Here is a 23,053-nt window from a genome sequence, read left to right on the forward strand (position 1 = left end):
TTTTGTTTAATGAATGCATCAACAGGATGTTTCATCTAAGAAAGCAGATTAAAACCATAGATCATTATTTTTATTTACACAAATAAAAAACTGATCAAACATGATGTCACGTAAATACATTAAAAAATTGTTTGTTACATATTACATACCACCACCAGTCAAAAGTTTCAGAACACCCCAATTTTTCCAGCTTTTTTTTTTTAAATTGTATTTTATGCAGTTCAATTTCTTATTTTACTCTGAAATGAAAGCACACAACAAACTATTCTTATTACAAAATAAATCATGGAATGAATTTTTCATGGAATACATTTTCAAACAAATATTCATTCCAAACCCTTGATTCAAAGTAGCCACATTGGGCAAATATAACACTAACAGTTGAACACACTTGTGGCATTATCTGAAGAATAAAATATTATAATATAAAATATTCTTCAGAAACCTCTTCCAAACTCTTATGGAAGTTCTCATACTGTAACTGTGTGGCACTTGTAGGTTGTGTTTGTTTCACCATTTTGTTCAGTTAAAAGTTAATGTCTGGAGACTATGCCTTTCTGAAATGTACGTCAATTATTTTTCAGAATTTTATTTTTTCAAAATTTAAATAAATAAATACCTGGAATGGCATGTTGTAAAACTTTTGACCGGTCAAAAGGCACACTCTCCAGACTAACTAAACTGGACAAAAGAGTGAAAGCAAAGTCTCACACTGGTATGGGGTTAATAGGTACAAGGTGGTATTTATTACCACTTTCTCTGATTTTGCCATTTACAGCCATGTTAAAGCAAAATTAACATTTTTGTTTTCGTCTATCAACTACTGACAACTTCCAAATTACAAACACAAATATTGTCATTAAGAGTATTGATTTGCAGAAAAGGAAAATGGTCAACAAACCAACAAGGTCCAGTTTACACCTAAAATAAGGATAGAATATGTTCACATTACTAGCGTTTTAACTTGGGAAGCGTTCAGAAATCAATATTTTGTGGAATAACTAATTTGCTACCACACCTTTTATGGGCCTTGGCATGTTCTTGGGTCACTCGTTGCCATTCCTGGCACAAGTATTAAAGCAGCTCATCTTTGTTTGATGGCTTGTAACCATCCAGCTCCCTCTTGATCACATTCCAGAAGTTTTCAGTTTGGCTTGCATCTGGAGGTTGAGATGGCCATGACGAGGTTTGGATTTGGCGGTCCTTCACCCACTTCTTGATCGACCTAGCTGTGTGGCAAGGAGCACTGTCCTTCTCCATAAAACCAATTCTCAGAGTTCGGGGACACTCTCACACCTTTGAGTTCTCAGCTGTTGCATCAGTCTTTCTAAAAGTTGAAATATATATTTTTGTAACAAAGTGACACCCAATCAATTTTTATTAACACCATATTTAATAGTGCACTTCTGTTCTGCATATTTACAGGGAAAATATGTCCACAGATGGAAGAGGAGAAAAAAAAACAAAAAAAAAAACCTGAATTATTGAAATTTTAAAAATGATAAAAGGCCATGGGCTTGAAAAGAAATATTTATCTTTTGGGCCAGTTGTGGCGAAACCCTCTGTAAAGAATAAGATGAAATAATGGTTTAGTGATGAGGGGGGAAAAAGCTATTATTCATAATATTGAATTTATTCACCTGTTTGAGCTTCCGGCTAGGTATGACATACTTCTATTTCCAGCCCCTGAATTACCCTTTTTACCGGCTGCCATTTTCTGTAAGAGAAAAAAACCCAAAAAAAACAACTAAGCACGAACAAGCGGGTACATTATCTACTTTAAACAACCATACCTTTTTCTTAGCATCATGGGTTTGCCTGTTTGGATCAAACTGTGAATTGTCCTTTGATTTAGTATCTGGAAAAAACACCAGACAGTGGTAAAGTATATATTGAGTAGCCTAATGCTGTAGTAACTTTCTTTTAGGTAGAACAACACCATACCTGAAAACACTTTGAGATCTGACTGACTGTAGTCGAAAGCCTTGAAGCTTTCTTGAGGAGGAGTTTCGGTCTTAAGGCTCTTCTCTGCAGATTTCAGTTTCTTACTCAGCTTGGGAGTTGATGGTCCAGCCTCACTGGGGACCCTCTCGCGTTTCTTTCCATCCGCTTTTGCACATTCCTGATCAAATAGGTGAACCGCTATTATAATCACTACAGTATGTATGAGATACAATGTACTTGTAAAACCAACTGGTCTGTACAGCGTACATAATACACTCCTAACATATGACCATACGAAAATCATTACACACAGTGTTCCTCAGTGCAGTTTTTCCCATTACATAGGTTTTGTGAATGATTCTTCAGCAGGTAGTCCATTTACACCTACGATCCCCCAGAACCTCACAGAGCACAACTGTGTTTGTCCAAATGATTGATGGATCAGTGCTCACACAGTAATGGAGAGTCAGGGTGTTCAGTGCACTACAGACTGAAGGTGGACCCAAGGCAAAAAAATAAAAAATAACTTGATGCACATTAATTCAGATGTACAGCAGCCAGGGAGTTAGCTTTTAGACAGGAAGATAAACCTTCCTAAAGTATATACCAGGAAAATGACAGAGCGCTTTAGAAAATGTCCCAAACCGTGACACCGACCGTGAAACCTATCCGTTCAGTGGAGCTAAATAAAGAACAAGAGAGAAAAGTACTCACAGCAGTTTGTTGGCGAATGGTGGCCACGTTCTGTAGGGACTCTTTGTAGCTTTCTTTAGCCTTATGTCTTTCCTCTGATGGAATCAACAATAAAATGCAATTTGGATTATGATGAATATTAAAGGAGACACATGGAAGATTGACATTTTATTTGCTGGTGCAGTGAAGCCCTGCATATTCATGGTTCGTGAATTCTCCTATTTGCGTGCTGTGGAACCTATTCTCGGCTGTTTGCTGAAAAACTCACATATTCACTGTTTTTGTGCTCTGTAACACACTAAGATTCTACAAGATGGTGCCAAAGCTGTGAATGTATTAAATGGTGTCAGGAAAGCATGTGGAATTGATACATCTCCACTGAGCGACTGAGCTCTTTGTATGTTGGGGATGAGATAAGTTTAGCCTGGGTTGTTAGTCAAAGTTACAGAGAGTCTTCACTACATGTGCAAGTACATGTGCACTTCCGGTAGATTGTTTTGGTATCAAATCATCTGTAAGCCATTTATATTTAATGGTAATGTAAGAATCGTTTCAAATTATATTAAAACACTCGAGGATCATAGTTTCTGGTGAATTTGTGGTTGTAACTATTAATATAGGACATTTTTCAAATATTTAGGGAGGGATCAATTATTATTACTGCCATTCGTGGCAGGGCTCAGTCCCAACTGCCGTGTGAATAGCAGACATTTACTATTTACAAATAGTTGTTGGAGTGCCTGTCTACCATCAAGTGTGCAACTACACATTCAAGTACAGTCATTTTGTTTTGTAATCTGCCAATTTCCCAAAAGTGTCATAAGCATGCACGTTGAACTGTGAGCAACTTAAACGCAGCTAATTTACATAATAGCACCCCCACAGAGTTTCACCGCTCATGACTTGGCAGCTAGGCTGGGCGAAGATCCGAAGGACTACACTAAGGCACTATAATGTCAAAGTCAAAAGCTGCAGTGATCACACAGATTTGCGCTAGCTAACAGGGTTAGCGTCTAATAGCCAGAACATACTAAAATGTTCGCTACACTGCCAAGGTGGGGGCGGTGGGATTTGTGGTTGAGTTATGTCCACTGCAAGCACAGCATGTACTGCACAGACTGACAAGTGAAATTCGCCAGTTTGGGGATGAAGTGCTCCCCAACAACTGAAACTACAACCTAATCTTTATGGGCGCTCATATTTTTCCTTCTCACTCGGGGGTTGTAGTAGGCCTCGCTTGGTCGCCTTAGCTCCACCCATCCATCATTATAATGGAAGCCATTCTCGACATTGGCCGTACAAGGGGCGGGGTGAGCAGTGGCTTTTTTGGATGAGACAGACCCCCCTAAAAGGAAGTAATTTCAACCAGTGTTAAAAGTGAATATTACGTGTAATTTAATTCTAATCCGTTGTCTAATTTCACTGTTGAACATCAGAAACCTTTTATTAAGACACATGGGAACGGTTTTAAATTGTGAAAAAAAATGCAGATAATGTGTGTCATTTTGGACTTTACACAATAAGTACACTTTTCCTCAAGGTCTCATTCAAAGATTTTCAAGATAGCTTCAGAGCTGTGGTAAATGTATTCCTAAAAAAATATATACTTGTTGATTTTTGTGTTTTACTGTGTCCCAAGAAGAAACATGATCTGAGATCTGCCATTCCCAAACTTAGGATCCTTTTTTAATGGGCCAATTGTCAGAACGAAATATCTTGATCGTCCAGGCCTACATCGTCTTGGCAAGGGACTTTTTGATTTTGGTTTACTGTAATGAATCAATGTCAGTTGTGTGCTTTATCAATCATTTATGGATAAATTATGCATGTCGATGTGATGGAATATTTTGAAAAGTTTTGAACTTTGGTATGAACAAACAAAATGTCAGGAAATACACATTTGTAATAGTGGTCAAGTTTTCCACTCAGGTTAACTAGTTCACTGTGCCACTTTTACTTTATGCTTACTTTATATATTTTTCCCATTTGTTTTTCTTCTTGCCTTGCCCGCCCAGCAGCTGAGCCTGTGTATTTACCATGTGATCATGTTTATATGCTGTATATGTACAGTACAGGTTATGATCACATTTGATTCCAATTTGTTTCCATAACAGGTAAATTGGTGAGATTATCTGAAATTCAAGCACTTTGAAGCACCCATGGGAACCCTGCGTTGTCCACCACATTACCTGCTGCTTTCTTTGCTTGTTGCTTTGCTTCCTCCTTGGCTTTTTTCGTTGACTCCAGCTCCCTCTGCTGCTGTTCCATAGTCTGAAGTTTCCATCGTTTACTAATCTGAAAAATGAGACAGTCTGGTTAAATTTGTGGTTTTAATTCTCACTTGGTTCAAAATATTGCTGCATGTACGGAACTCTTTACTGTACCTCAAATATCTTTGAAGAAGGGTCAAACTTTGCATTCTCGTTGACATGCACACCACTCGAAGGCAAGTACTGTAATCCCAAAAGAACATGGAAATATTGTGTGTCTGTTTAAATAAAACACAAATCATTCTGCAGGGACAGTGTCTAGTCAACTCTTACCATCCTGAAAGGGTTTTCAAAAGACTCGATGATTCGTCTGGCTTTCATTTGAGCCACAGAATGGGACTTTTTGATTTCTTTTGTTTCTGGCTCCTTCAAAACAGAAAAGGAAAATACTCGTCAAGCCAGCTGCCCTAACTGCAAATTAAAACATTTTAAGTAAAATTTACTGTCACCTCAAATAGTGTAATTTTGGCACATGCCACAAGACCACTTATTTCTTGAACATCGTCGGACTTGTGGTCATCATCAGAGAAAAACACTCCTTGTTTCACAGGAAGTTCTGAGGGGGGAGAAAAGGAATTCATGTTTGATGTTAATGTTTGAACTGCATATTGCTACAGTGGCTTTCAATAATATTAAATATACTTTTAAAGAATATAACCATGGTCTCATTTTTAATAAACAAGCCTTCAACACTACTATATTTTAATGTTGGTCATTATGGAGGCACTTGCAGAGCTAAGAATTTTTTTAACGGTGGTAAATGAAATTAAGCCATGTCTACATAAACATAGGTATTTAATGAAAACAAAAATCTGTGAAATTTGGCCTTTCAGGACAAGTTTGTCCACATTGGCTTGCCTTTTTTTGGCTCATCTCCCTTGTTTGAAATTAAGGTACCGTTGTCTCCAAAACCTGTTCTTTTCTCTGTTAAGGCAGCACAGTGGCAGCGGTTAGCACATTTGCCTTACAGTCTAGGGATTGAATCTCTGCTCAGACCGTCCTGTGTGGAGTTTTCATGTTTCCCAGTGCTTGCGTGTTTTCTACAGGTACTCTAGCTTGTTCCCGTGGACAGAAACTGGGGATTATATTACTATTTTTTTTAAACACGTACAGTATAGAGATCTTGTTTGATATGCATCCCACGTCTGGTATGCACAAAAATTAGCACCAACACAAAGTACGATCAGTCTGTGTCTTAGGACGGCAGAGCTGTGGCTTAGTACTCCGTCGAGGTGCTAGAAACCCGGCGTAAGATTTTTTTTTTTTTTTTACGAGACAGGCCTCTAGAGTGTGACTAATTTGGATGCATTTGCGCCCTAATTTCTGAATGGTGCGGCAAAAAAACATTGTATCAGTAGCATTAAAATCATCAACGATACCATCGTTTGTCGTGACCTCGTGTCGTTTTTTGGTGAAAATATATAATTTAAAAAGATTTGCTATTGTGACAGGCCTAAACACAATATATTGAGAGAGCAAGAGCAATGAATAACTGTACAAACAGTATAAAAAAATGGAGTAACAACTGTAACAAAAATCTGCAGTATAGCGGGACCAAGAAGTAAAAACCGTGATATAGTGGAGGATTACTGCATCTGTATTCCGTGATGATAAGTTGCAGGGACTCATTGTTCCCGTTTGGGACTCAATGTTTCCGTTACATGTGAATCCCGGGACTCACATAGTCTCAAGTGTAAAATGATCTATGCAGTATATACAGTCTATCTCACCATCAGCAGAAAAGTGAGGTTCGGTGCACTCAGGGACCCTGGATGTATCATGAGGACCAAACAATGTAACCTCTGGCTGAAAAATGAGCAAAAAAATCATAAATCAACATTTGAGATGTTCCATCCATGTTCCATCCATTACGGGCAAATAGGTCTATTTTGACTGACAGGTTTCTCACCTTCTTTATGGGCGTGAGTCCTTTTGTTTTTTGCATTGCAATTTCAGCCTGAGTACAGAAACCCAAAGTGGTGACAAATAAGACAAACAGGGCAATAGTTCATGGGGCAGAGAGTTTATTACCTTGAGGAGAGGCATTTCTCTAGCTTCCTGCACTAACAAATGGAGCTCATTGACCTGCTGCCTCACCAGCGGGGGGATGGGGTTACAGCAGGCAATGATGCCTTGAGGCTCTCTGAGTAGATAAAACAAAAACTGTGCTGAGTTTACGAATAAAACAAAAATCGGACACAAAGTGGTGAGAATTGACTTAACAAATGAATCACTGTTCAAGAGGGAGAGAGTCAGGGAGGCAGTCAACTTACTTGGGCAGCTCCTCAGATATCTTGATCATCATGTGGGTAGGCAAGACATACCTAAAAAAAAAAAAAAAAAAAAAACAACTGTGTTGAGAACAATACATTAAGAATTTCACTGAACACGTGGGCTGTGAAAACCTGTCTGAAACAGTTGTGATCCATTTCCAAACACCCTACCCAGTGCTTTCATCTTCCTGCCGTGCAAGCTTGTCCCTCCAGGCAAACAGTAGTCTGAAGGCAGTGAGCTGCTGTGTGTTAAAAGACCTTTTCTGCTTCCTCTGCACCTCCAGATAGGATTCCTCTGTGAATATTGGCTTCACATATTTCTGTGTGGGAGATTGAACACAAGTGAGCTTTGTGAATGTTGGAAATGTAAAGTATTAGAGAAAGAAGACAAGGAGTAGAGAAGACAATGTTGGAGTGGCATTTCAACCTTTTTGGAGCAACAAATCAAAGTTGTACAAACCTTCAGGGAAATGTCTTTGCTCCTGTTCCAGACACTCTGTAGCAGACCAGGCTGGCCGTGGTTGAAGTCTAAGAGCTGCGCCTTCATACAGTCGTAGATGTAAAGGAGATAATGGGTGTCGCTGCGGGCATAGAGTGTCATCTCATCTGGCAGGGGCCTATGGAGGCAAGTTAGTGGTATGACCTTCCTGAAACTTCCACAGAAGAAAATCAAACTGAAAATCACATTATACCGGATCCTCCAGTCAGCAAGCTGATAGCGTTTGTCTGAATCCACACTGCAGTAGTGCTTGAGCAGGTGGTCGAGTGAATGTCTGGCTTGGTTTAACGCTCGACTGGCCTGGTGTGTGTCAAACAAGTTGACCACATACAAGCCAAAGTCCCTCTGGAGCCACTCGATGTCCGAGTCTGCTCCGTGAAACACCTGACGGCCATACCGAAGACAGAATCAGTTTACTTATAACTGCATACATTCATACTAATGAGGTTGCATTCAATAAACATACACATGCTACACACACCATTTAAACCATGACTTCTGCACACAGCCCTCAAAGAAAACTAAGAAATAGGGAGGTTTCCACTTTTACCAATGAATCATTTTCAGGATATTTCAGTAGTCAGTGACTACCTGGCTGCTGTGGCTGACATGTACACCGGCTGAAATAAGTGTTTAACACGTCACCATTTTTCTCACTAAATATATTACCAAAGGTGCTATTGACATGAAAATTTCACCAGATGTTGGGAACAATCCAATTAATCCATACATAGAAAGAAAGTAGAATAAATTAGTTCAGAAATTAAGTTGTGTATAATAATGTGAAATGGCTCAGGGAAAATGTATTGAACACATGAAAAAAGGGAGTTGCAAAAAGGCATGGAAAACAACCTAAAATCTATCAAATCAAACAGCAATCCAGCCCCTTGTCAGTCCAAATGAATATCAGCTGGTTCAGTCCTAATTGATGACCTACAAAAAGGTCACATTGCCAAGGTGTGAGTCAAGACATCTCATGATGGGAAAGAGCAAAGAGCTGTCTCAAGACCATCGAAAACTAACTGTTGCAAAACATAACGATGGCATTGGTTCCAGGCGCATATCAAAGCTTCTGAATGTTTTAGTGAGCACGGTTGGGGCCATAATACGTAAGTGGAAAGCCAATCATACCACAATAAATTAGCCTCGATCAGGTGCTCCTCACAAGATTTCTGACAGAGGAGTGCAAAGAATAATCAGAAGAGTTGTCTAAGAGCCAAGGACCACCTGTGGAGAGCTTCAAAAGACCTTGGAATTAGCAGGTACTGTCACAAGGAAAAGAGTGAGTAATGTTCTCCCCCGCCATGGCCCGTATGCACACTCACCACGCAAGACCCAAGCATGTCAAAGCACGTTTAAAGTTTGCTGAACAACATTTGGACAAGCCAGTTAAATACTGGGAGACTATAGTCTGGTCTGATAAGAGCAAAATTGAACCGTTTGGATGCCATAATGCACACCACGTTTGGAGGATATGGCACTGCACCCTAAAAACACAGTGAAGTTCGGAGGTGGGAACATGATGGTGTGGGGCTGTTTTTCAGCAAATGGAACTGGTAAACTTCACATTAATGAAGAAAGGATGAATGGGAAAATGTAAAGAGTCATTCTTGCCAAAAATCTGCTGCCATCTACGAGGATTATGAAAATGAAACTAGGGTGGACATCAATTCTTTCATTACGTGAGTTTAACTGGAACGGTGGACGACTGGTTAGCACATCTGCCTCACAGTTCTGAGGACCGGGGTTCAAATCCCGGCCCCACCTGTGTGTAGTTTGCACGTTCTCCCCGTGCCTGCGTGGGTTTTCTCCGGGCACTCCGATTTCCTCCGACATGCCAAAAACATGCGTGGTAGGTTGATTGAAGAAAATTGCCCTTAGGTGTGAATGTGAGTGTGAAAGGTTGTTTGTTTCTATGTGCCCTGTGATTGCCTGGCGACCGGTTCAGGGTATAACCCGCCTCCCGCCCGAAGATAGCTGGGATAGTCTCCGGCAACCCACGACCCTAGTGAGGATAAGCAGGGAAATAAAATGGATGGATGGATGTGAGTTTTACAGTGAACGTCAACTGGAGTGTTAATAAACCACTTTAAGCAAGCAACATTCACTTTTACTCCTGGCTACTAAGTTAGCACTTTAGTAACCTGTTGTAATCACGTGGTATCTGCATGCTATCCGGGCACTATTGGATAAAAGTGCTGGAGCGGAGGATGGAATAGACTGCTTGTATAAGAGTGGTAAAATCAGAGATTTTAGATCCAGTCCAATCTGATAGATGTTATTTTTTTTTTGCTGTCGTCAGACTGATTTCCTATAGCAAAGATCAGATCGGGACACCCCTAGTAGAAATAACCTGTTGAATAACATGCACAGTAGTGATTAAAAAAAGAACGTAGTGCACTGAAACGGGGAAAACATCAAGTGCAACAGCCGGATGAAATTGTTGACAGAGAGGGAAGGTAACATCACTAGCTTGGCAGTATTCTGGATATTTGGAGTCAGACAACAATCAGACAACTGTTGCTGTCTGTAAACTATGCAGGATTATCTTTTCTACAAAGTTTGGCAATGCAACTAATTTATTTTACCATCTCAGCCACTCTGATCCTTTAGAGAACAGCAGTGTTAAACCACAGGCATCAACATCTGACTGTCAAGCCAGTTGTTCATAATATGCATTACGGTAACATGCCGCCAATGTGCTGGAGCCACCTTCAAAATGGAAGCCTAAAAAATAATACATTGACATCAATGCTTTGGATTGACAATAATTATTTGCCAATCTCTGTTATCAGGCAACCAGTCCACTTCTGGAAGAAAATAGACTGTACCAGGAATGCACCCAGGAAGCTCAATTCGGATCTAAAGTTGCATTTAAAAAAATAGTTTTTTTGAAATCTTCATACATGACTGCAATTGTAGCGGATTTAAAAAAAACTATTAAAAATAATCTAAGGAATTGTAAAACCACTCAAGTTCTGGGCGACACTAGACCCCCTCAGGACTCCACCAAAATAAGGTCCATACAGATTTGGCGTTGTATTTCAAAACAAAAGTCCTCTGAAATCTACATATTTAATTGTAGATTTACCTGATGTAAAAAAGTATTACAATTAATTGTCAGGACAAACCCAGTCCTGCAGGACACTGGAGCTGGTGGAGTTCTGGGGGGATCTAGTGTCCTCTAGAACTGCACTGGTCTTGAGATACCAAATGGACTATTTAAATAAATACATAAAAACATAAATCAGGGATAATAATTGCGGCCTCTTTTTAAAAGGTAACATTTTAAAATAAAATGACCTAAATTCAGACTATTTTCTCTAGGTCCTTATTTTGAATAGGTTAAAAAATAAAAAATAGCAAATTATCAATATTGACTGATATTAAATACTTATCGTGATACAATTTTCAGCCATATCAGCCAGCCCGAATGAATTGTCCCTTTTTGATAAGTAAAATTGCAAACATAAGACCATAAAATACAATTAGCACAACAGTTGCATTACTTTGACTGCAGAGGGGTTAGTGAAGGCCTCGTTCAGGATGTACATCTCACTGCGGAGCTCCAAGGTGTCAATGATGAAGTCTTGCTCTCTGGTGGAGATCTGCATTAGAGAGGTGACTCCCAGGAAGCTCCTGTATGAATGGTGCTGTCATGGAGTTTGGAATATGTCAGTCTGCAAACCAGCAGCTCTACTAGCCCTTGATGAATGTCAACAATTCCGAATGTGTATGTACCTCGAGGTCCACTGCAAATTCGGACATTTCGTTTAGCTTCTCGTTCAGAGCAACCAGATCCTCCAGTGTTTCAATAAAGGAGCAGCTTGTCTCTTCTATTGGTTTGTACATCTACAAATGTAGACAGACATAGTTGAGATCAGACGGACACACGCTTATAATAAAATAATAATATATAGTATTTCCCCCATCCACACAAGTGGAATTTTAAACAAATGTGTGTTCACCAACCGTCAGGCTCTATAAGCGAGCTGTAGGTTTAAGGAAGCTAAATGTAAGACATCTAAATAAGGCCACTGCCATCAAATTTAAGACCTCTCATTAACTAAAGCTGACCACGAGGAGTGGGCAATATGGGTTCAATCTCATATCAAAATACTGACAGACATTTTTAGCTAGTATTTTTTATATAACACATCCACAAGTGGACAGAATTGTTGGCACCCTTCTGTTTTTGAAATAAAAACCCACAGTGGTCACAGATCTAACTTGAAGCTGACAAAAGTAATAATAAAAAAATTGATGAAAATTAACCACTGGAAATCAGACGTTGCTTTTGCATTGTGGTTCAACTGAATTATTTTATAAAACAAACTCATGAAACAGGCCTTGTCAAAAATGATGGTACAACTAGAAAAGATTGAAAATAATTTGACCATAGGGACATGTTCAAACTCAGCGTGTCCTCTAATTAGCATCACAGGTGTCTTCAAACTTGTAATAAGTCAATCGGCCTATTTAAAGGGTGACAAGTACTCACTGTGCTGTTTGGTGACATGGTGTGTACCACAGTAAACATGGACCAGAGAAGGAGAGAGTTGCTTCAAGAAATTAGAATTAAATTTATACACAAGCACATTAAGGCTATAAGCTCCAAAACAGCTTGATGTTCCTGTGACTACAGTTCCATATATTATTCTGAAATGTAAGATTCATAGGGCAGTAGCCAACCTCCCTGGATGTGGCTGAAGGAGGAAAGATTCAAGATGGCGACTACCCGTGTGGACGCCTCGGTTACGTGCTCTCTAGTATTGTTTTTGTGTTTTTCGTTCGTCTGTGGAGACATTACACAAGGTAGATTAGTGTCAGATCGCATGATCTGTCTTTGTTTGAGCCAAAGTGGACTTCATGAGAGACAACCAAGGAGGACACCACTGTTGAAAATAAATCATAAAAAAGTGAGACTGAAATTTGCCAAACTGCACGTTGAGAAGCCAAAAAGCTTCTGGGGGAATGTCCTATGGACAGATGAGACAAAACTGGAACTTTGTGGCAAGGCACATCAGCTCTATGTTCATAGACACAAACATGAAGCATACCAAGAATAAAACACTGTCCCTACTGTGAAACATGGAGGAGGCTCTTTTATGTTCCGGGGCTGATTTGCTACATCTGGCACAGGGTGTCTTGAATCTGTGCAGGGTACAATGAAATCTCAAGACTATCAAGGTTGCAGGTCAAGGGTCTTGCAAATGGATAATGATCCAAAACACAGATAAAAAAAAACAAGAATGGCTAAGACCAAAACCCTGGACTATACTGAAGTGGCCTTCTAAGAGCCCTGATCTAAATCCTATTGAATATCTGTGCAAGTAGCTGAAACAAGCAATCTGGAGAAAGCACCCTTCAAACCTGAGACAAGTGGAGCAGTTTGCTCATAAACAGTGGGCCAAAACACCTACTGAGAGGTGCAGGTCTCATTGTAAGTTACAAAAATCTTTTAAATGCAGTGATTGCCTCAAAAGGTTTTGCAACAAAATATTAAGTTCAAAGTACCATCATTTTTGTCCAGGCATGAGTTTTTTTGTTTTTTTTTTAATTCTGTGGAATGACAATTCAAAAGCATTGTCTGATTTTCATTTGTAATTTTGATTAAATTGTTATTTCCAGATATGCAAACACCAAAGGGATGATAAAGGTGACAAAAAAATGCATTTTACTCATTTGGCACATCCAGTTTGCCCTAAGCTTGGCCATGAATGTTCAATTACGTGATGCCTGCAGCCATAGTCGGCCAACAACTAAGATTGTTTATCATAGTTCCAAGCTATAGATTACTATGAAAGTATTGGTTCATGTTGTGCCATTGTGTAATTTGTATAGGAGTGTATTGCCCATTAGTATGCAGTTTCATGTTGTGATATTACTGCCTACTTGGTATTCAGTGAAGCTATGTGTGCACTGTTAGATCTCACTGCAGTATTCTCTGCAGTGGAAAACCAGAGACAAGATAAAATCAACGTTAATGGATGTTACGTTAGCGCTGCGGAGGGCTAAGGTTTCTGTAAATTACGACTGTCGAATTTGTGGCCAGGTGATGGTAACAACCACAGAGAACGTGACTTCATTGAGGGTCCTTGTCATATTAGTTACCGTAATTTCTCGTGTATAATGCGCACCCCCCCATAATTGTCAAAAGTCAATAGTGCGCATTATACATAGATATGGGGGGGAATGGAAAAAAAACTTTTACATTTTATAAATGTATGCCGCCATCTAGAGGTTATGAATAAGCTGTACACTTTCATTCCAATGTCACCACCACCCAGCGGTTATGAGAAAGGTGTACACTTTCATTCTAATATGCCGCCATCTAGAGGTTATGAAAAAAGGTGTAGCCTACACTTGCATTCCAATATGACAGGGGTACGTATGTATGACTGCATATACTGTATGCACAGTTGTGCTCATAAGTTTACATACTCTGGCAGAATTTTAGAAATATTGTTTTTTTTAAATATGACTGAACAACAACCATCATTCATTTCTTTATGGTTATGTTTTGTTTAATGATAATGCTCAAAGACCCCTTATGTTGACGACAAACGATGGACCCGGTTTTCCCTTGGTCAACATAATACAGTAGGTTCATGGCTATTTCACATGCTAAAATGCTAGCTGCTCAAGTTAAGGTGCACAACGCAAAGGCTGTTTATGCTGTTTTTAATTAATGCCTTGGTTTTTTATACAAGAAATGCTAAGTTGAAAATGAAATGTATATTTGTTTGAAATTGTCTCACTGAAAATGTGAATTGACCAGCAAACAATTTGCTGCACAGTTTGCATTTAAGAAATATTTAATAATCTTACGAAGAAAAACCCATTGGTCGTTCATTATTAAGTGAAATTGTTTTTTTTTCTCCCCCATGTGTACTCATAATTGCTCTTTAACCAAGCAAAAATATAATTCATCTGAATAGTCGATTATTTGCTAAAACATTTCCGTAGTTCTACTAGGATACTCAAATATTCAATAGCTGTTAGCCCTACTACTATTACAAGGTACCTTCGGGTCCGTCTTGGACAGAAGGCTGTCTGGTACTGTAAGATGATCCAATTCAAACTGGTAAGGGTGCACAAACCTATAATCGGGAAAAGATGAAGAGACTGAGGAAAAAAAAGCAACAGCGAAAAACATCCCATGATGGTTAAGTCCTTACATCTCTTCGATGTGTTCTTGTGTTCGCTGCTGGTGAATAAAGTCGGCCAACGCCGCTGGGACATCAAGATCTTCCGGTCTCTCTTTACGGATTTGTTTAATGGCAAAATCTGTTCTCAAGACAGTAAAAGGATCAATAGAAATTGACAGAAATGCTAAGAGTCTGAAAGATTGTAACAGATTCTACGCCACAAGAAAAACAAATTTCCCCTAATATCTCTCAGAGGATTATACCAATAATGTCAACACCATCTTACATGAAGGAAGTGGTTTCAGTGCATTGGGCTTAATAAAAATCTTGGGAATAAACGGTGTGTTGCTGTTGTCAACTTTTTCTTTGAATTTCAGCTGAGGCCTTTGGATATTCTTGGCTTGGAGCAGTCTGAACGTCTCGGAGCGACCCCCTGAGCTCGAACCCTGATCAAAACAAGCATCGTTTTAGCTCAGGTGAGAGGCAAAGACTTCGGATCCGGAAAACGAGAGGATAATCAGCCAACCTTGCGATTCCAGCTGGAAACAACAATCTTGGGAGGCTGAAAGCCTGCGGGCATGACAGGCTGCTGGCTCCTGTTCACACCATCAGCCTCATCCAGAAGAATCCCCTGGGAATTGGACGTAAATTGGCATCAAGCATTTTCAAAGCAATCTGTGTCACAGAAAAGTTGCAGCACATACCACTTTCTCCAGGATAACATCGTTGGCGTCCACGACCAAGTCAAACCTCTCCTCAAGCCCGGTGAGTTTATCGCGGTCTCTCATACGAGATCGGCAGCTGTGATGTTGCATGATTTGACTCATGCTAACACAGAGAAACTTGTCAGGATATATGCTCCCTTCCAAAATTACTAATTTGGGGTTGACATCAAAAGATGGACATGAGGCAAGAGATCAGGAGTTCATCTATAGTTTCCACGTATTTACATATGGATCTGATACTAACTTATTAGGTATGCAAAAGCATTGGAACAGATGGACTTAAAATACAGTAGATTGGAGGGAATAAGACAAAATCATTTACTAGCAGTAACTGCATCATTTGACAACCATACTTTTGCATCCAAGTATAGCTCCAGATTAAACTCTATAGAGCATGCATTTCACCCGCTAAAGAGGAGATGGAAGGGGTAAGCCCCCAAAACAAGCAACTGAAAGAGTCAGTAGTGAAAGCCTGGAAAAGCATGACAAAGAATGCAAATTTTTTTGGTGATCTCAATGTGGGACAGACAGTTGTTGCAAGCAACTAAAACTGTTAAGTCTGATTAACACAACTCTATTTTAAGTCTACCTGTTTCAATGCCTTTGCTCACCATTTTACCAGAAACGTGAAAACATCTCCCTTCTAAGTTTATGTCAAATGCAGATGTGAATGCCTGGGGAAAAACAAGCTAAAATGTTGACATCTCTCACGTTTATAGAAAATAAAGGAATTGGTCTCACTGTTGAATTTTGGTACATCAAAATAGCATGTTGCAAAGCATTATTTTTATTCTACTATATGGCAGATATCTGTTCTGTGTTTATTGCCTAAAAGGAAACATCATAATGCTTGTTAAACTCACCAGAGCAAGAGCCTATCTCCTTGAACTTCACAGAACTCCTGGAAACCAGGGAAGCTGCGATAGAAATCAAACTCGTCCCCAGTTTGAGGCAAGCCGCTAGATGCTTTGGTGGCCAACAACACTGAACCCAACCCATACTGCACAGAGGAGATATCGCTCACATTTAAAAACATGCTCAAGATTATGTCACTTTAGACACTCAAGGATGCTTTTGCCCCAGGATCTTGAAAAAGAGAGTGATACAAGGGTACATGGAAATGATGCGGCAACAACTATGATTATGTAGAACAAGAAATACTTTACCCTTGAGCAAACAACCAAATGGATTGTACGGAGAATAATTGAACAGTTACAAGTCTGGTGTAAATACAGTAAATAAAATGCATCGTGGCAACGATTGAGCCTTTTTGCAGGACAAAATATACTCCACTTATTTTATGTAGGTTTTTTTGTTTGTTTTTTGGCAGTCATCATTGTTGGTTTTCCCGCAGTCATCACAACATCACCATCAATACATCCATTTTCTGAGCCACATCTCCTCACTAGGGTCACGGGCGTGCTGGAGCCTGTCCCAGCTATCATCGGGCAGGCGGCGGGGTACACCCTGAACTGGTTGCCAGCCAATCGCAGGGCACATATAAACAAACAACCATTTGCACTCACATTCACACCTATGGCTAATTTAGAGTTGTCAATTAACCTACCATGCGTGTTTTTGGGATCTGGGAGGAAACCGGAGTGCCCCGAGAAAACCCACGCAGGTACGGGGAGATGTGCGAAAATATACCAAAACGGAAGTAGTAACTTTAAACTGCATGCGGAAGTCATGAGTGGCAGAGAAGTATGTTAGAATAATACAGGACATGTATGAGAGCAGCAGAAAAGTGGTGAGGAATTTAAAGTGGAGGTGGGACTGCATCAGGGATCAGCCCTGAGCCCCTTCCTGATTGCAGTGGTGATGGATAGGCTGACAGATGAGGTTAGAGAGGATTCCCCGTGCACCATGATGTTTGCTGATGACATTGTGATCTGCAGTGAAAGCAGGGAGTCGGTAGAGGAACAGTTAGAAAGATGGAGGCATGCACTGTAAAGGAGAGGAATGAAGATTAGCAGAATACAGACAGAATATATGTGCATACAGGGAGAAGAGAGAGCAAGTGTGGAGGACTTTAAATACTTCCAGTCCAGAGCAATGGTGACTGTGGTAAGGAAGTGAAGAAATGGGTCCAAGCAGGTTGGAACAGATAGAGGAAGGTGCTAGGTGTGTTATGTGACAGAAGAGTCTCTGCTAGGATGAAGGGCAAAGTTTATAAGACAGTGAGACAGTATGGACATATAAGACAGTATGGATTAGAGACAGTGGTCACTGAAGAGACAACAGGAAGCAGAGCTGGAGGTGGCGGAAATGAAGATGTTGAGGTTCGCTCTAGGAGTGACCAGGTTGGATAAAATTAGAAATGAGCTCATCAGAGGGACACCTAATGTTAGATGTTTTGGGGACGAATTTAGAGAGATCAGACTTTGATGGTTTGGACACACTCAGAGGAGAGATAGTGAGTACATTGGTAGAAGGATGATGAGGATGGAGCTGCCAGGCAATAGAGCTAGAAGAGGACCTTATTGAAGGTTGATGGATGTAGTGAGGGAAGACAAGGGCAGTTGGTGTTAGAGAGGAGGATGCAGGAGAAAGGCTTACATGGAAAAGGATGACACGCTGTGACGACCCCTAACGGGACAAGCCGAAAGGAAAAGAAGTAGTAGTAGTAACTTTAAACACTCCTATATACCAGTGAAATATTTAATATGCATCCCAGGTCAGACTTGCTTTTTATTTGGAAAACATTATTTTGACAGGCATGCATCAGAAACGTTATTACTCGGTTGAAACTGTGTGTTCCCATACGAAACTGTTAGTTAGGTAAGGTTTTTCCTTAAAAATAATAATAATAATGAGATCAGTGCCAGGATATTAAGTAAAATTTACAAGTCCCATTTTGTGCAGTTCTGATGTTCAATTTTACAATATTCATTTTCGTGCACAGTTGTCATGTTCATCCTCTGAACTCGTCAAGGCGATCTTGTTAGAGTTCTCTTTTTTTCCCCAAGATATATGTTTTCAATTGCTATTTTTTTAACAATATCTATTTTTGAAATTGTTCTTAACTTCTACAAAATTGGAACGCAACACAGGCGTTGTCCCTGGATGACAACGACTGATGTAGAGATTTTAAGACAGTAGTAATCAAAAGATTTATTGAAATTAGAGTGAAACATAAACGGGCTAACGTGCATCCACGTTGCTAAGTCTCAACACGTAACCCCCCCCCCCCCCCCCAAAAAAAACCACTTACTTTAACGAAGGCATCGACGTCTTTATAACCGGGACAGAACTGTTTGTCTTCTCCGTCTTGGGCGTCGAGGTTAGCGCCTTGTGAGCAACTGTTTGCGGTGTCGTTTTGTTTTAAAGAATCCATCGCCGAGTGCAACTTATGGTACATATGAGACACACTGGGCAACGGCTTCCACGTTGTCTTCTTCTACGCCACCAATAACACGGACGTAAATCTGGTGCCAGCGCTATCTAGCGACGTGGCGTGCGGAGGCAGGAAACCGTAACTGCATTTCAATGCACGGACATTGTGTCAAATGATCATCAATGAATAGTACTTTATTAGAATGAATCGTACTTAACGTGTGTATCAGCAGTAAAATATGTTTTTGTTTTTTTATTTACATATTTCCCACATAAATCTTCGTTATTTGTTATGTTTTGCAGTGCATCGGCTGTTTCTGTTCATTGAGGAAGCACTACAGTGCAGAAGCACCTTTGACTGCACCAAAATGCTGGACCCGCAGGGAGGCAGTATTGACATTTGCTATCTGCTGCTATTCACTCATGGCCGCGCTGAACTGGTAGTTCGCACGTCTGCCTCGCAGTTCTGAGGTCCTGGGTTCAAATCTCAACTCCTGTGTGGAATTTGCGTGTGTTTGCGGGTACTCAAACGTCTCCTAATTATCTACTGATGTGAATGCAGTGGTGAAAATTCAGGGCCAGCAATGCTTTCTCTGGTGGCCCTGCTTACTAAAGCAAAGTTTCTTGCTTTAGTAATAATGGTATTCATCCCAAATACATGAAATGGCTCTCTCTATCTCTTTGTAGTGCCACTCATTGTTGCATTTACTTTTTGTAGATTATATTGTAAAATTGCAACATGATAATGGTGGTAAGGTGTGGATTAGGACACATTCACAACTACGGGTAATTTAGAGTTGTCAATTAACCTACCATGCATGTTTTTGGGATGTGGGAGGAAACCGGAGTGCCCGGAGAAAACCCACGCAGGCACGGGGAGATTTAAGTCTCCACTGAAGGCCTAGGTCCAAAATGTATCGCCCACCATTGGGACAAGCGCTATGGAAAATGAATAGATGCGAATCACTCCCAGCATCCTCTCTGATGAGAGGCGATACACAACTCAGCTGCTATGCCTAGGAGAGCAAATCAACAAAAGATGCCATTCAGCAATACATGTATGTAGAAAGAGGGTTTACCTATTATGCACAATACTTAGCCATTTCCTGGTGTCTATGCTGCAAAAGAAAGTTTCCGTTTCGTGATGCAGTGGTCAATACAAGAAGGTGAAGAGCCATTGCTAAGTATCGACACACTAGCTCATTATGGATGATCTGTGGTGTGTGGGGAGAAAGCACTCTTTTCCTCACTTCCTCTCCTCATTGATCCCTCCACAGGGTCCTCTACTCCTTATTATCTTAAAAGCATCTCTGTAACACTGCCTGAATCAATATTTCACAGTAGCTTTCCATGTCATTTTGTTATTTTAGTGCTTACTACGTGGACTCCAGCAAATCTCGGCTTTAATGAAACTGTACACTTGCAAGACTACGGGTTAAAGGGGACATACAGTATAATTGAAAATTGACTTTTTAATGTTTTGTACACAAAAAAAATGTCCCTGGAGTGCCTGCCCACCCATCAAGTGTGAAACAACCAAGTAAATCTTTAGTTATCTGGCTATTTTAAAAAATGGGTCTGTAAGTGAGCCGTTCTGCACTTCTGCCCCACTTTTATGAAACAGTGGAGTTAAGTGACATATGTTAAAAAAAAGACGAATGACTTGGGAGGTAGGTTGGACAAAGTTCCAATACAAAATAACCACATTGAAGTAGCAGCCAAGCACTATCATGTCATAGCCAAAAGGAGCTGCAGTGTGGGGTATGCCTTTGCCAATGGCATGTGTCACACCGCGACATTAATTGACAGGTGTAATTCAGTGGCTTGGTGATGAAATCCTGCATGTGCTAATGCAATTTGATGCCTTGAGGGGGGCTCGCATTTAGTGAGGGTGTTGGGGAGGCGGCATATGGTTAAATGGATGGGTTGGAGAAGTCACCTGATATTTGTGACAGGTGGATGTTCCATCCATCCATCCATTTTCTACACCGCTTATCCTCACTAGGGTCGCGGGCATGCTGGAGCCTATCCCAGCTAACTTCGGGCGAGAGGCGTGGTACACCCTGAACTGGTTGCCAGCCAATCGCAGGGCACGTATAAACAACCATTCACACTCACATTCACACATACAGGCAATTTAGAGTCTTCAATTAACCTACCATGCATATTTTTGGGATGTGGTAGGAAACAGGAGCACCCGGAGAACACCAACGCAGGCACGGGGAGAACATGCAAATGTTCACACAGGCGAGGCCGGATTTGAACCAGCGTCCTCAGAACTGTGAGGCGGATGTGCAAACCAGTCGTCCACCATGCCACCTCAAGTGGATGTTGTGTGGTGTAATTCTTTATATTTTTATGAAGACATATGGGAACAGTTTTAAATTGTAAAAAAAATAAAAAATATATATTTGTATGAAAATCACTTGCAGTCAATGGCAGACCAAAGTCTGGATCCCAGTGATCTCACTGGATGTCAGTATTATAGCATGGGCAATGTCAGCCTGTTACTTGCTATTTGCAAGAGGCTCACTGGTGTTTATTGATGATGTGACATCTGATAGGACGGTGGTTCACCGTGCAGACACAGATAAAGAGATAACGAAATGGAGTATTCTCCAATGCCCATGTCAGTGATCTGATCACAACCCAATAGAGCATGTTTTTCACTTACTGAAGACTTACTGAGAAAAGTGAATGCAGCATGACCCACAAATAAGCAGCAAGTGAAAGTGGCTGCAGTGAAGGCTGTGTTAAGCATCTCCAGGGAGGGCAATTATTGACTGCAATAATGGTTGTATTTACGGTATTTATCTACAGTACAGTATGAGTTTTGCACCAAAAAAAAAACTTACGCAATAATGCTCAAGTCATATGTTGTCTTAAAGGCCAGTACCCAAAAAGCTGACAGTCAACCAATGACTGCCTGTCTTCCAAAGTTGTGTGCGCGCGACTGTGTGGGAGCTGGGAGAATGAAATGGCTTCAAACTGCCGACTACCTCGTGTGGACACGTAAGCACGCGTTAGCCACAGAGACATAACCAAGTCACGAGGCTACGTGAGCAAATTCACTGTTATCTGCAGTGCATTCTCCTGTGCTGTTAGGGAAACTCGGCATTCAATGTATTTACGCGAGAGTCGGAGTTAAGTGTGGCAACGTTAATATGTTTCCAATTAACACTAACCTAAACCAATCCTGACCTAAACTAATCCTAACCTTAACCCATTAAGACACAACCCTTGCCCTACACCTAAAAATAACTTCTTTGTTTTTATTTCGTACATATGTGATACATGTTTGGGATGGTCATCTCATTACATCTGCGTAGCCTGCCTAACCACGTATGTATATTATACAACCCCTAATTCCAATGAAGTTGGGACGTTGTGTTAAACATAAATAAAACAGAATACAATGATTTGCGAATCATGTTTAACCTATATTTAATTGAATACACTACAGAAACAAGATATTTAATGTTCAAACTGATAAACTTTATTGTTTTGAGCAAATAATCATTAACTTAGAATTTTATGGCTGCAACACGTTCCAAAAAAGCTGGGACAGGTGGCAAAAAAGACTGACGAAGTTGTGGGATGCTCATCAAACACCTGTTTGGAACATCCCACAGGTGAACAGGCTAATTGGGAACAGGTGGGTGCCATGATTGGGTATAAAAGGAGCTTCCCTGAATTGCTCAGTCATTCACAAGCAAAGATGGGGGGGAGGTTCACCTCTTTGTGAACAAGTGCGTGAGTAAATAGTCAAACAGTTTAAGGACAATGTTCCTCAACGTACAATTGCAAGGAATTTAAGGTTTTCATCATCTACAGTCCATAATATCATCAAAAGGTTCAACGAATCTGGGGAAATCACTCATGTAGTGATTTCCCTAAGCGGTAAGGCCAAAAACCAACATTGACTGCCCGTGCCCTTCGATCCCTCAGGCGGCACAGCATCTAAAACCGACATCAATGTGTAAAGGATATCACCGCATAGGCTCAGGAACACTTCAGAAAACCAATGTCAGTAAATACAGTTCGGCGCTACAGCCGTAAACGCAACTTGAAACTCTACTATGCAAAGCAAGACAATGCCAAACCACATTCTGCACATGTTACAACAGCATGGCTTCGTAGTAAAAGAGTGCGGGTACGAGAC

General features: G+C 40.4%; 1 protein-coding gene across 1 annotated transcript; it reads right to left on the reverse strand.

Annotated features, from left to right (window-relative positions):
• Nucleotides 1-111: 111 nt before the first annotated feature.
• Nucleotides 112-18,953, reverse strand: exosc10 (exosome component 10). Its single transcript, XM_061681512.1, has 25 exons — nucleotides 18,770-18,953; nucleotides 16,419-16,555; nucleotides 15,535-15,658; nucleotides 15,357-15,461; nucleotides 15,117-15,276; nucleotides 14,861-14,969; nucleotides 14,707-14,782; nucleotides 11,421-11,531; nucleotides 11,189-11,332; nucleotides 7,873-8,063; nucleotides 7,641-7,797; nucleotides 7,352-7,500; nucleotides 7,181-7,231; nucleotides 6,939-7,050; nucleotides 6,817-6,864; nucleotides 6,638-6,713; nucleotides 5,357-5,463; nucleotides 5,181-5,273; nucleotides 5,022-5,090; nucleotides 4,827-4,932; nucleotides 2,659-2,732; nucleotides 1,945-2,122; nucleotides 1,794-1,858; nucleotides 1,641-1,717; nucleotides 112-1,562 (listed from the first exon to the last, which is right to left on the reverse strand). Exons 1-25 carry the CDS (start codon nucleotides 18,914-18,916, stop codon nucleotides 1,532-1,534), a joined length of 2,697 nt encoding a protein of 898 aa, XP_061537496.1. The 5' UTR covers nucleotides 18,917-18,953; the 3' UTR covers nucleotides 112-1,531.
• Nucleotides 18,954-23,053: the final 4,100 nt, after the last annotated feature.

The sequence above is a fragment of the Phycodurus eques genome, chromosome 1 (assembly GCF_024500275.1).
Source record: "Phycodurus eques isolate BA_2022a chromosome 1, UOR_Pequ_1.1, whole genome shotgun sequence".
NCBI lineage: Eukaryota > Metazoa > Chordata > Actinopteri > Syngnathiformes > Syngnathidae > Phycodurus > Phycodurus eques.

Excerpts from the sequence above, each read along its gene's own strand:
- exosc10 (XM_061681512.1), bottom strand. The coding sequence starts at position 18,916 with ATGTACCATAAGTTGCACTCGGCGATGGATTCTTTAAAACAAAACGAC. Across the intron at positions 14,970-15,116 it reads ACTGAAACCACTTCCTTCAT|ATTTTGCCATTAAACAAATC; the intron begins GTAAGATGGTGT and ends TCTTGAGAACAG. Across the intron at positions 8,064-11,188 it reads CTAACCCCTCTGCAGTCAAA|GTGTTTCACGGAGCAGACTC; the intron begins GTAATGCAACTG and ends TATGGCCGTCAG.